This window comes from Protopterus annectens, chromosome 16.part0, assembly GCF_019279795.1.
Source record: "Protopterus annectens isolate FY-2018-M chromosome 16.part0, PAN1.0, whole genome shotgun sequence".
Taxonomy (NCBI): domain Eukaryota; kingdom Metazoa; phylum Chordata; order Ceratodontiformes; family Protopteridae; genus Protopterus; species Protopterus annectens.
This window is the reverse complement of record NC_056750.1, coordinates 784,271,440-784,286,062: the sequence shown is the minus strand read 5'-3', so window position 1 is coordinate 784,286,062 and position 14,623 is coordinate 784,271,440. Positions and strand designations below refer to the sequence as shown.

At 41.7% G+C, this 14,623-nt stretch overlaps 1 protein-coding gene across 1 annotated transcript in view; it reads left to right on the top strand.

Moving 5' to 3' along the window:
* The window catches only part of RABL6 (RAB, member RAS oncogene family like 6), a 1,129,210-nt gene that overhangs the window by 1,016,048 nt on the left and 98,539 nt on the right, over nucleotides 1–14,623 (top strand). The window contains exon 12 of the mRNA XM_044058056.1: nucleotides 2,536–2,887. Coding sequence (XP_043913991.1) covers nucleotides 2,536–2,887 — 352 coding nt within the window. The remainder of the gene's footprint in view (nucleotides 1–2,535; nucleotides 2,888–14,623) is intronic.

The window sequence follows — 14,623 nt, the reverse complement described above, 5'->3', positions numbered from 1 at the left end:
GCCACAAAAATCCTGAAAACCACAGATTTTATGAGGAACAGATCAAAAATATGAGGCAAAAATTAACAAGTGGTGGTGGTAAGATCTTTTTACCCTGTACCCAAGGTACTGGGTTTGAGCCTGAGTACCTCTAGCCACCAGCTGTATTAAATTGGGGGAATTTTCACACAGCGACACACACACACACACACACACACACACACACACACACACACACACACACACACACACTCCGTTCCTACTTCAGCCAGAATCCTCTCTTCACAGAATAAATAATAAAAACGTTTTCTACTTCAGCCAGATGCCAGAATCTTGTTCACCCAGTTCCCGCAAGAGAGAGAAAACCTCCGCTCCCAAGTGCAGCCTAATCCCCGCTCGCAGATAATACCAAAAGAGAAAAGATCCATTTGAATAACTGTTTCCTGCAGATAATACCAAAACGCTTGCCTTCCATCCGTTTGAATAACTGTTTCCCGTTCACAGATCCAGCGGAAATGCATTCAAAGTGAGCCAGCCAGCCAGCCAGCCAGCCGGAAATGTGTGCACTGAGCCCTTGAGCTCAACCCCAACGGAGCTGACGTCATCACTCACATGATGACGTCAACTCAAAAAAAAAACAAGGGAAAAAAATTAAAAATAAAAAAGGTTGGGAAAATGTCTGAAATGAAGGGGTGCCACTCTGGAATCATGGCATCCCATTATTTGGACCCCAAAACTCGTTAAAAACCAAGTAATTCGGTACGGTTGGGAGGTATGCTACAAGCCCTTATAGCTACACCACCCTTTTTAGTTTTCCACAAAGACAGGGCTACTCTTAGGACAAATCCATCCTTCATGCCCAAAGTAGTCAACGACAGGTCCCTAAATCAGGCCATTCAGCTACCTGTTTTCTTCCCTAACCCACAGGGAGACAGTGAGAGATTGCTGCATTCCTTGGACGTGCAAAGACAGATCAGATTTTACCTAAACAACACCATGGCTATCAGACAGACAGACCAGCTGTTCATATCCTTTCATCCCATAGCCCTGGGTAAGGCAGTTACCAAGCAGACTATTAATACTTGGATATCAAAAGCCATTATCTTTTGCTACCAGTTTTATGGCAAGACCCTGCAAGGGTAGTAAAAAGTCATTCCAGTAGAGCAATGGCATCTTCAGAAGCCTTCTTCAAGGCTTTGGATATCCCTTCTATTCTGGAAGCTTCTATTTGTACATCAGTCTACACCTTCACCAAACACTACACACTTGACTTCATCTCCAGGTCCAGGGTAGGTTTTGCCAAGGCTATCCTGCATGGATTCCTGTAATCTGCTTATAGACCACCACCCCAACCTCAGTGAGCTTTGGCACTCACCCATTTGCAGAATACTACAACACGGGAATAGAAGGACATAGAAAAGTTGTGTAAAGTCTTATCATAACTATAGATGTCCTCTTCCATGTTGCAGTATTCCTTCCCACCCACCTTCCACTCTCATCTGCTACATTTCTTCCTTTTCTGGATGGCAATGATATAGCGTTGCCCTTACAGGACTGGCTCCAAATGGGGCTAATCTTCATTGGGCTGGTGCGTGCCGGCATCACTTTTATGGCCCACGTTCCTCCCCCTTGCCTTACGTCTAATGCACCACAGAGGGACTGAAAGCTTTTGAATATTGGGCATATGTACGCAAGACTCAAGGGATAAACCCTTATGCAGAATACTGCAACATGGAAGAGAAGGACATCTATGGTTATGGTAAGGCTTTACACAACTTTTCTTTAGTTCACCCTTCCCATGTGATGAACAGCAGAAAATTTTGATATCATGTCAGCAATTCCTGTAGCTCCATGAATCTGGACATGAAAGCATAGCTCTGTATTCAGCTTTTACACAGATATGCAGGCCTATTGATGTAGCACATCTAATGTGCTTGAGTAGGCATTATAGGGTCTATATTACAATGTCGAATCTGACATTGTCGACACAAGAATAGAGAAACTGCAGAACATCGAACAAGTAAATGGAAATCAGCGTAATGGAAATCTCCGTAAGGGGAGATTTCCATTTGCTTCAATGTAGTGCAGTCTCGGAGTTGGTATATTTAAGCAGAGGGGGGTGCAGGGGTGCTTGCCCCACTGCCTACACCATTTATTTTTGTTTTTATTTATTTTTTCTGAACATTCAATGTTTTAACAGTTCGATCACTAAAGGTCGACCTTTAGTGATTCAAACTGTTAAATATTTTATGTTCTAATATAGACCCGGCATTATAAATCTTGAATGATGTTTTGTTTATTTTTCACTGGAACTAAAAGTCAATAGTTACAAAAAATTATTTCTTTGTAGTAAGCAGAAGTAATTCGAAGTCGCCTGTGGACTTTAGTGGTAGTTTTCCAAGCAGTCTGCTTTGAGGCTCGCCTGAATAGTAAATTGCTGACATTAATTTTTTTCATAGTTTGAAAAGTGAAAATTCATTTTACCATAATTGTTAACCAAAGAAAGGATGACTAGGAAAAAATCCTGACTTAACTCTGCTTTCTCTTTATTTTTAGGTCTTCCACAAATTCAGTAACACCAAATAAATCATCTTCCACTAAGACTGCAGAATTAAAGGGTACAGTAAATGTGCCTCCAATATTGCCCGAAAAGGTTGAAAATAAAAAGCCAGCTTTGGGGTCCTACATCACCTCTGCATCAGCATCAGCACCTTCTTCAACCCCAGCTGTTGGGTCCGTTTCTAATTCAAAGTCTGTTTCTCAAAGTAAGGTGCCTGCCAGCATCCTGCAGCAAGACTCTTCATCTGATGATGACTTAGAAGGGCCTATAGCCACACAAATGCTGTCATTTGTGATGGATGACCCTGACTTTGAAAGTGAAGATTCTGACAGCCGAAAAAAAACTTTGGTAAGCCAGGTCCTTAGTCAGAGTCTAAAACAAGAATCCTAAATTTCATATCCTTGCAGTTCATTTCAAGCATTTATGCATCAGCAAGCCCTTAAATGATTAGAATTTGTTTGTGCAGCTACATACATACATACATTCATATATATATATATATATATATATATATATATATAGATGTATAGATATATGGATCCCTATCAGATGATAGAAACTCATTTGACTGAGACCATGAGACTGAAATTTCAAAATACTGAAAAATCGCTTGACTGAAACCGATAATACTGAAATCTTACAATACTAAATTTCAACATATTGAATTGTAAAGTGGACGATATAAAACCACTACATATACCTTTTTCCCCACTGTAGTGTGATCCTGGAGTTACTATATATAGTTAGTGGGGTGTGGGGGCATAGCCCCCTACCTATTCTGGTTTATCCACTTTACAATTCAGTATGTTGAAATTTATCATTGGAAGATTTCAGTATTATGGGTTTCAGTCAAGTGATTTTTCAGTATTTTGAAATTTCAGTCTTATGGTCTCAGTCAGATGGTATTCAGTCAAATGCAATTTCTATCATCTGACGGATCCACACACACACACACACACATATATGTATATGTATATATATATATATATATATATATATATATATACATATATATATATATATATATATATATATATATATATATATATATTCAACCGTGTGCATATACACATACACACATATATGCACATAGTAACCTTGCAACAGACCTTACATGTCTTTCTATGTGAAATAATATGAGTGAGAATGAATCTTAATGGCAGTTTTTAACTAGCAATGACTTTTTGTTCACAATTGTGAAGAATTTCTAAATTCACCATTTCTAGCATATGTATAATGATATCCTTCAGTTGAATCTGTAATGTTTCTAGCTTCTAGTATCCATTTGTACAGTGTGTAGCTGCAGGTGGAAACATGCAGAATATTGTTTAGTTTGAGAGTGTTAGGGTCCAACCTAACACTCTCATACTGGGCGACTTCAACTACCCCTCCATTAACTGGGAGAACTACTCGTGTACCAATACACTTGCCCAACGTTTCCTGGAATTCATTAATTCCAATGCCCTGGACCAGCTCGTTCTTACCCCCACTAAAGGTAGCAACATCCTTGACCTGGTCATTACTAACATGGGCGACCGTTGCTCTACACCAGTAGTCAGCTCCTCCCTGGTTAGATCCGACCACAATCCACATCCCTCTCACCACCCCCACAAAAGGTAACCATCTTGAAAAACTTCTCCAAAGCTAATTTGGGCTCCTAAAAACAGAGGTGGCTAACTTCATGGCACCCATGCAAATGGAGATCAGTTGCATGACCGCCGCATAATACACCAAAGAACTGTACGAACACGTACACAAATGCATGGATCTCAGCATACCCAATAGAACTAAGACTTTCTCCTCCAGAAAAAGGAAGCCAATCTGGTGGTCTTCTGCCATAAACAAACTCTACAACAGAAGGAGGAATCTGCTGCGAAATAAGGTGAAGTCCAAAAACTGGAAAACCTCCCTTATCAGCCCCAACAAAAAGTTGAGATCCCTCATCAAATCTTCTAAAGCTAGCTATGAAAACAGAATTCCAGCAGTTAGTAAAAACAACCACAAGGCCTTCTATAGTTATGTAAAGAATCTCCATGGCAATACCCAGATTTGCTCTGAGCTACTGCACAATGGTACCTCCTACACCGAGCCAACAGATATTGCCAGTATACTGGCCAACAGATTCAGTGCTAACTTTACCCCTCTCTTCCCCCCAAGAGACCAATCACAATGCCAGTAGATTGCCAGGCACCCAGTATTACTGCTGCACAGGTCAAAACAGCACTGTCCAAGGCCACGTATACAGCTTCTATGGGACCTGACAATATCCCTGGCTGTGTTCTACATGAATTACAGAGTGAACTCTCACCTCAACTGTGTGCCCTGTTCAGTCAAAGCCTCACCTCAGGCTTTGTCTCTACCGAATGGCACACTGCTACAGTCAACCCTCTCCACAAAGGAGGAGTGACTACAGACCCTGGGAACTATCGCCCCATTAGCCTGACGAGTCTGATATGCGAAGCTATGGAACACATCGTCATGGACCTAATAAACAAGGATATAGGGAATATCCAAACTCTGGATCCCACACTGTTTGGTTTTGTGAAGGGTAGATCATGCCTACTCAACTTGGTTGACTTCTTTGAGTCAGTCACCAGAGCTGTGGATGAAGGCAAGGTGGCATGAAGGCAAGGTGGTTCATACAGCCTGCCTTGAGCTGGCCAAGGCCTTTGATACCATTCCCCACTCAGGAATCATAGAAAAACTCACTAAGCTAGGCATCAACCTCTATATCACTCGGTGGGTTGCAAACTGGCTCACAGGTAGAACCAACAGTGTGAAAGTAGCTGACTCCAAGTCAGACTGCCGACCAGTCATGAGTGGAGTCCCACAGGGTTCGGTCCTGGGTCTTCTCCTGTTTGGTGTCTGCTTCTCTGAAGTCCAGGCCATCACGAAGGGATTCTGGCTGACAAAAGTTCGCAGACTATTGCAAGTTGGGAGCTATTATTAACTCCCCAAGTGATGTTGACATCCTATAGAAAGGCCTCACTGAGATCAACAACTGGTGTCAGAACCATGGCCTTAAGCTCAATGCCAAAAAATGTGTTGTCATCCCCTTTCGGAAAAACATAGTTCCCATGAATTACCACGTCGATGGTAGTCCACTGAACACAGAAGGCGTTATAAGAGATCTGGGAACACAGGTTGACTGCTACCTCTCCTTTGACCACCACATTGCCACTGTGGTCAGAAAGTCCATATATGTGGCACATCCCATTACTAAGGGTTTTGCATCCAGGAAGAAAGAGGTCATTGTCTCCCTCTACTCTTCCCTCATTAGGCCAATCATTGAGTACAGTGCCCCAGTTGGCATGTACCTCACTAAACACCTACAACAACTGGAGAGGCCACAAAAGTACCTCACAAAGAGGATCCTAGGCCTTAAACATTTCTCCTACATGAACAGACTCAAAAAACTCCAACTATTCTCGGTCTCATATCGCCTTCTTAGAGGCGATCTCTGCTTGACTTACAAAGCCATGTCTGGCCCAGCTCTGTTAGAAATGCTACATCTAAAGAAATCCCAATCCCTCTGCACCATACGCTCCAGAGACCTGACCTCATTACCACAATCAACAGAACATGGTGGTGGGACAGGTTCATAACCCAGAGATTGTCCATGCTATGGAGTAGACTTCCCATACATGTCAAGCAGAGTACCTCACTGGCCCTCTTCAAGAGAAGTCTTGATGAGTGGATGGAAATACTCCACTGGCTTTACTCGACAGAGGCACTGGGAACTAAGGTTAGGTGGCACGATGCCAGGGTACTCCAGTGGACTAGTCTTGTAAGGGCTCCAGGGCCATTAGCCTAATACACACCTATGATGTTGTTTTGTGCCAGAAGTATAGCAACATAGACGCATTGCATTCTGGTGTTCTTTACATGCTCAGTTTATCTTCAGTTGGGCCACTGGATGGTACAGCGTCCAGTCTGTATGTAGAACTGCAGTGTCAGATTTCCCATACAATTACTTTTGCAGAACAACGCCCCAAATACCCACATTAAGGGGAATGCTGGTTCCCGTCATGTTTAGATGCTTCTTACAGTCAGACTCTTAAGTAACCCCCGTGGTGAAACAGCTCAGTAATTTGCCATTTAATCTTCATAGTCAGTATGAAGCTTCCTGATCTTAAGGTCACATCTTTGTCAAATTTAATTTTACTATTATAGATAAATTGTTTTAAATGGGATTAACAAAATCGGTTGGCATAATATACTGGACAGAAAAGAAAAGATGTGTATAATTAAATTGGGCGGTTTGTTTTCTCCTGGTCTAAATGACTGCTTATAGTAGCAAAATTGGAGCAAGGGGTGGTGTATTTCAGTTGTGGAATGGTTGTTTGTTTTGGTGTTCATAACACTGATGAAGGCTTATTGCTGACCCAGTATGCTGAAGGATTAGTAAAGTAATTTTGGAGAGCTGATTTTGTGCGGTGGCCTTTGTTTTTTTTGGTTCTACTTATGGCTTTTCTGCCTTGCACCATTCCACACTTGTGTGGGATTGTTCGTTTGAGCATACTTATGGCCCCTGAAGGTGCAGGGTATCTGGACCCTAGAGCAAAGGAAATTGCACTTAAAACCAAAAAGAAATACTGACCGTATTTCTAACTATAAAAGCTTTTCAAAGTAACCTGAACCTAGGAACACTGCAGATTTGGACAGGTAACACCACAATTACGTGTTACATTAGCAGGTGGAACTCATTCCTATCCCCTCTGCAGTCTGGCAATAAAGATTTGGCTCTTGGCACAAGAATTACATTGGACACTGATAGCATCCAACATCCCCACACCAGCACAACACCGTAGCAGGACTCCAAAGCAGGGACCTGCTGGATCCCAGCAATTGGATGCTGAAGGGAAAGATTTTCCTGGGCCTCACCAACCAGTGGAGACAACCCAGTGTAGATTTGTTGTGCTGCAGAACCCAAAAGGCATGGCCATGGAGGATGGATGCTTTCTCCTTCAAATGGACATACCCCTTTCTGTATGCCTTTCTTCCCTTACCCTTGATTCCTCAGGATACTGATAATAGTGAGATCGGAGAGGCTGAGTATGATAGTTGTAACCCCTTCTGGTCAAGGCAGCGCTGGTTCTCCCTCCTGTTGACTTTTTGTAAAGGAAGATACTTTATGCTTCAATTAGAGATAAATCTACTCATCCAGCTAAAAGGGTGCGTCATTCATTCACACCTGAACATACTCAAACTAACAGCATGGAGGACTGGATTCTAACTCCAAAAAATGCAAACTGCTCTACTGAAACACACTCTATCCAGAGAAAGGCTAGAAAACCAACTACCAGAAAGTAATACTTATCAAAATGGAAAAGGTTTTCTTCTTGGTGTCAGGCCAAATGTGTCACACCTCCTCATGCAAACATTATACTTTCTGGATTATTTGACCAGGGGCTTTCTTACTCCATTATTAAGGTACATGCTCTACAATGTCTGCCTTTCCTGCCCCCATCTGTTCTTCCCCACCTGAAAATGTTCCTAAAAGGGATTATACACCTAAGATCTGTCCGGAAAAATCCTGTGGCTTGAACTATGTATTAGCCATACTTACCCTGCAACCTACTGAGCCAGATGCTTCTGCTCCTTTAATGATGCTCACTTGGAAGACTGCCGTACTAGTAGCAATCACCTCAGTCGGCGGGTCTCACAACTACAAGCCCTGATGTGCAAGTAAATTTTCATTGCTTTTCACTGGGATAGTTACCCACAGAACCAGCCCCTCTTTTTATGCCCAAGGTAGTATTAGAACTCTCCTTTAATCAAGTTGTTCGTCTGCCAGTGGTCTTTAATAACCTGCATAATAAAGCTGAACAAATCCTGCATTACTTGGATGTGCATCAGCAGATCAGGTATTATCGTAACAGAAGAAAAGTTCCCAAGTAGAGCAGATCAATTGCTAGTGGCCTTTGCAGAAGGGAAAGAAGTTGGATCCAACTCCAAACAGACTAGGTCTAAATTGATAGCCAGTTATATTGCCTTCTGTTATACTCATCGTGGAAAGGCATTACCAGCTTATGTCAGCGCTCACTCCAGGAGACACAGGACAGCCATCACTGCCTTCCTAAAAGGTGTCAACTCAGACTCCTACTTCCCAAAAAAGCCTGGTTCTGTTTGACATTTGGCCATCCCTTCTCCTCGGCCAGGTTCCCTTGTCGTTCCATCTTTCTTTATATCTTCCAAATTGACATCAGATCACCTCAGATTTTTGGGTGCTATCAGTTATCTTTTAGGGATAGCTCATGATTTGGAAATCCCTTCCACCCTTTTCAGGCATTCCTCAACCTCATTGAGAATAGCTTCTTTATTTTCCAGACATTCTGCAGTCCTTTTTGGATCAGGGCACCATTCAGCTTGTTCCACCCACCCACCCAGGTGGGGAAGGGGTTTTACTACAGAATGTGTTTGGTTCTGTCCCTGGCAACCTTTTTCCAGTCTGTCTTTCCTCTGTCGTCTGTCACAGCCAGGGACTTTCTCAGGGTTCTGGGAGTCATGGCTTCCACCATTCCTATGCTCCCTCTCACTAGGCTGCATATGAGGAAGTCTTAATGGTTCCTCAAATTGGTGTTGCTCCAACATTGCCATTCCCTGGACTTCCCTGTTCTTTTCTTTCTTGTCTCAGGCTCAGGCTTTAGTGGTGGATTCAAGGCTCAAGCTTTAGTGATGGATTCAAGGCTCAAGATTTAGTGGTGGATTCAAGGCTCAAGCTTTAGTGGTGGATTCAAGGCTCAAGCTTTAGTGGTGGATTCAAGGCTCAAGCTTTAGTGGTGGATTCATCAACTCTCAATCCAGGGCATCCCTTTTTCCCTTTCAGGAGTAGTTCATGGATGCCTCAGATATGGGATGGAGGACTTCTTGTGGCCTCCTAAAGGTCCAGGGTCTCTGGCCTCCTCATCAGAAGTCAGACCATGTCAACATAAAAAGAGATAAGGGCTCTGCTTTTGGCTGTGCAAGCTTTTCATTCATCCCTTCATACTGGGCCCCTCAAGGTCTTCACAGACAATACCACCATGATGTGGTATGTCATCAAGCAGAAGGGGGTACAAGGTCCTATCTCATTTGCAAACTAGCTGTTCTGGTCTGGGATATAGCTATTTAGTATCAAGTAACTCTTCAGGCAGTTTGCATTCCTAAAGAGCACAACCTAGTGGCAGACTTCTTGAGCAGGTCCAGAACACAAGCTCTGGAATGGAGCTAAAAGAGATTTTTTTCCTGGACATTTCCCATTGGTGGGGTATTCCTCCGGTAGACCTTTTTGCCTTCCCTCTGAACAGACAGCTTGTTGTATTCTGTTCCAGTGTTCTAAGTCCTGTGACTTGGAAAGTGGATGCCCTGTCTTTTCCTTGGAAGGGAATGTTTCTGTGCACCCCCTCCCCCATGTTATCACGGGTTGTGTACAAGATCAGGCAGGACTCTTCCCAAAATCTTACTAGTGACCTCCTTTTGGCCCATACAGTATTGATTACCACTTCTTTCTCACTTAGTTAGGGGAAATCACCATAAATTACTTCACAGAGTGTCTCTTCTCACACAAGACAAGGGATCTCTTGTCCATATTCAAATGACATTTTGGGTGATAGGGTTTTGATCATTTGTATACATCTCTTTTCTGAGGATGTGCTTGGGTTCTGCAGGAGGCCAGGAACCCACAACCAGAAAATCCTATATGTCCAAATAGAAAAGATTTTCTGCCTGGTGCCTGTTTTGCCATCAGGATACCCTATCAGTTGAGGTTCCTTTGGTTCTCTCTTATTTGTGTGATCTGCTCCATGATGGGTCGGCATATTCTTCATTTAAAGCTCGCCTGTCAGCTATTTCTGCTTGTCTGCCCTTGAATCCTCCTCTGGCCTCTAGGTTTGAGGTCAAGCAGTTTCCTAAAGGCATCCTTCATATTAGGCCTTCCAGGAAGCCTGCTGCACCTTCTTAGAACCGCAGTTTTGTACCTGAATATCTAAATAGGCCTCTTTTAAGGCTGCTTCTTCAGCTTCCTTACAACATTGTATTTGGAAGGCTGTTTTTCTTTTGGCTCTTACATCAGCCAAGAGAGTGTCTGAACTTCAGTCTCTCATGGCTATTCCTATTTTTTTAGTTTTCCACAGAGGCAGGGTTTCTCTTTATACTAATCCTTCTTTTATGCCCAAGGTGGTCAGTGAGTTGTCCCTTAGTCAGTCTGTTCATCTACATTCCTTTTTTCCTTCTCTGCAGTCTGCCAGTGAGAAGATTCTTCACACTTTGGATTTGCATAGACAGCTTCGATATTATTTTGATAAAACTACAGTTATTCGCAAATCTGAACAGTTTTTCATTTCGTTTTATGCCAGTACTTTGGATTTGGCTGTTTCTAAGCAAACCTTCTCCTCCTTCATTTCTGTGGCCATTACCTTTTGTTATTCTTTCATGGCAAATGTCTTTCCTCATCTGGAAAGGCACATTCTATTAGGGCACTTGCCTCCTCTCATGCCTTTTTTTAGTTTTATTCTGTTTTTTTATATGCACATTTCCATACCGTTGTGATGCTGTTTAGCAATTTCTTAGTTACTTTGGAATTGTGCTAACTCCCTTTAATGTTCTTTGCTACAAGAACTTGGTCCTCTGTTCATACTTTCACTAAACATTGTAAGTTAGATGTTATTTGTAGGGCCAGAGCAGGCTTTGCCAGGGCTATCCCGCTGGATTTTGTGGTGGGCTCTTCTCTGCCATCCTCCTCCCCCCAAGCTTCTTCTTAAGCTGTTGTACTGTCCCTTAGGTGAAGAATACTGTAACAGTGATATGGAAGGACATAGTACAGTTGTGTACAGTCTTACCATAACAGTAGATGGCCTTCTCTTCACTGTTGCAATATTCACTCCCTTCCTCTTTCCCCTCTGTCCTAGCTCTTGCCCTGTATTTTTGTTGCCCTCCTGGCCAAGTGGTCCTCCTTCCTTTTTTCTTCTGGATGCACATGTTCTCCTTTGTCCCTGAGGGTATTCTGTTCTTCCTGGGGCTTTTTCGGTTCTGAATGTTTGCATCTGTATGTCACCTTTTGTCCTATGCCTTGCACGGATTGCATATATGTGACATAGGGCACCTGTAAGAACTAAAGGCTTTGGTATTCCACCCAGACAATGGGCTATCCTTGGCAGGAGATTCCTTAGATGAAGAAAACTGCAGCAGTGAAGGGAAGGATATCTACTGTTATGGTAAGATTTTGCATAGCTGTACTTCACACCAGGTATCCATTTTATCTAACCCGTGTTGTAGTAGGTCACATTTTCAGAAAATGCAATCGTATTATGAATTTTGCAGACAACTGAATGTTCGTGGTCCAGTGGGGCACTTTTGGTTACTGTTGGAGTACACTAGAAATCCTTCTATGTGAACATGGTGCATTCAAGTCTTCCTTGGGTTGATTCGTTGCAACAGTAAATAAAATTTGTGTAATGTCTCGCTTTTACTGTGCCATCTTTGCTTAAAAGCAGTGGCTTCCTTTTCTATAGAGACTAATGCAGTCTAACTTTGGAGTGCTTTGACATGGGTATGCTCTGTGTTGTACTATGGCTTACGGTAAGTTGCTCCATCTTATTTTTTTGTTGACAATTGCTCACATGCTGTTGTTTACTTTACATAGGCGTGCCTTAACTGTTTGAATTATAGTGTATTTTTTGTAACCCAATCTTATAGCCTGTTGGAGAAGTAGCAGTGTGTGTGTGTGTGTTTTTTTTAATTACCTGTTGGATGATTACTTTTTCTGTGAGTTTTCCAGTGACCAGTTAATTTAAAGAATAAAATAAGGTTAATGTGGCAGTGGTGGTTGTGATAGGGGGGGGGGGGGGTAGTAGGACTTGACCCTCTTTAAAAATACTTTCTCGTTATTTCACATGCTGTTGCTTTTGCTCATACCTTGACAAGCCCGAGTGCTTGGTTAATTAGTGTTGGTTTACTTGAGCTGCCACTTGTGAGCAATGACTGTCGGGTAGCTGTGATTTGAACATGGACATTAAGACAAGTCATAGCGGAACTTATTTCTCACACTGGAACACATTCTCTTCAGTTATTCTTATTGTTTGCAGGTGATGCGCGTGTCCTCACTTGTAGGAAATATTTTACTGGACAAGTATTTCAGTTTCTTTTTGTGTGGCTCTTTGCTATTTTCTTCAGTTTGTGTCTACTGTCCTTGTGGTCTTTGGCTGAGTGTAATATGTTAATAATTGTGATTATGGTAGACAGTCTTTAATGACTTCCACATGCGTTGTCTGTTGTGTTTTGACCCTTATCACTTTATCGATGAATGTGAAAACTGGAAAGTTCAAGCAGGCTACAAAAATTTATGTACAGAAAGCATTACCATCTTTTCTTACTGAGAAAACACTTAGGCCTTTAAAAATAAAAATATGTGGAACCTGCAAAGATAGAGAAGGTGAAAATGCTGATATAGTAATGCCAGAGTTTGTTCGAAATACTGTTTAATCAACCATGGATTCTGGGATGTTTTCCATGCTGTCAGCCTTAGGGATTAGCACATCTGCTATAACAACTACCACTAGTAGGAAAAGTTAGTCTTTTTGATGCTACAAGAACTTTCATGTATCAGTGTTGGTTCAAGCTGTGTTCAGTAGGTACGTTCAAAGGTAGTGACTAAGGTACAGAGGTCAATCTTCCCTGAAATAGTGCTGGAAGCTCAAGGACCTGAATCACAGGTCTCAATGGTACAAAAGCCCAAAGTTTTACAGTTACCAGTGTCAATCTGTTTTCAGCATAAGAGCATTTGTTCATTGATCTCCCCAACTGATGTAAATTAAAAAAGACTTGCAGTGGAGACTGTTTGTATTCTCAGAGAAGTCCTCATTACTTATGATCCCCTGTAGAGAGCAGTAATGTTGGATGTAACCATCAACTACATCAATACCTATCAAGGACCTTTATAAACTGGAAAAAGGCAGATGTTCATCTGTCTCATGAGTGGAGCATGACTGTGCATTTGAAGTTCATAACCTTTCCTCTCAAGCCATAATTTGTGATCAGGAAAAAATAGCCCTGCAGTTTTCAGGCCGTCCTGCAGGATACTAATTTTAATGAAATTAAATACAGCTGGAGAAAACTGTGAGAAGACTGTCTCAGGGATTCTCATATGAAGAGAATAGCAAGTGATCAGGGTCCCAGAATTCATGAAACATACTCTGTTCCGAACAAACTTTATGGAATTAAAAACTCTGGCATTCTGTTCTACAGGCTACAAGTTTACAGGTCAGATGACTTGTATAAGTTTTGCAAGAAAAAATATTTTTATTATAATTTGAAAGCAAAAGTTGCACCTTAACAGTTCTGACAGTTTCTGAGGCAGAAGATAGATTTTTCCATTCTGGAAGGCATTTTACCATTTGTTAGTACAGAAAGAGTATTTATAAATATAGTGCCTCAGTGTCATGAATTCATCTGTTTAGCTTATATGTTGTCTTTTCAAGGTTGTGTCTTAGAAGAAATGATGGAGAGTATAAACAGCATCAGATTGCAGAAGTAAAGAATTATTACTTCAAAAGGATAAAACTGCCAGTTCTATGGGATTTAAGGCTCTGAGGTCTGCATATGATTTCACTACTGCTGCTTGTAGAGCAGCTAAAATGGAGTAGTAGATATAAACATATTTGGCTACCTCCTGTGTGTCTGCCTGATGAAGGTAAAGCTCAAAATTTAGACACCCCAACTATGCAACATTTCTTCTGTGGTTCCCCATCTTCTGATTTCATAATGTCTTGTGAAAAGAAAAGCATGTTTAATGAACAGCGGCAGTAGGGGGAGTACTTTTCTCTGGCTTTTCCTTCTTTTACTAATAGGAGTTGGCTGTCCTCAAAAATACGTATGTATCAAGTTTGTTTGTCTATCTGATAGCCTGCCTCTGCTAAACATCAGTCTACATGTTTGCAAAAATCGTTCACATCTAAGCTGTCTTTCATGGTGTTTTATTTGGGCATCCTGCTGCAGACATGCACTATTCTTTAATAAGATGCCTTGCGCTTATCATACCTATTGAAGCAGCTGGGTAAACTTTATCTATTATTTTTATTTTTGTCAGATGTAACGGAGAACTGATAT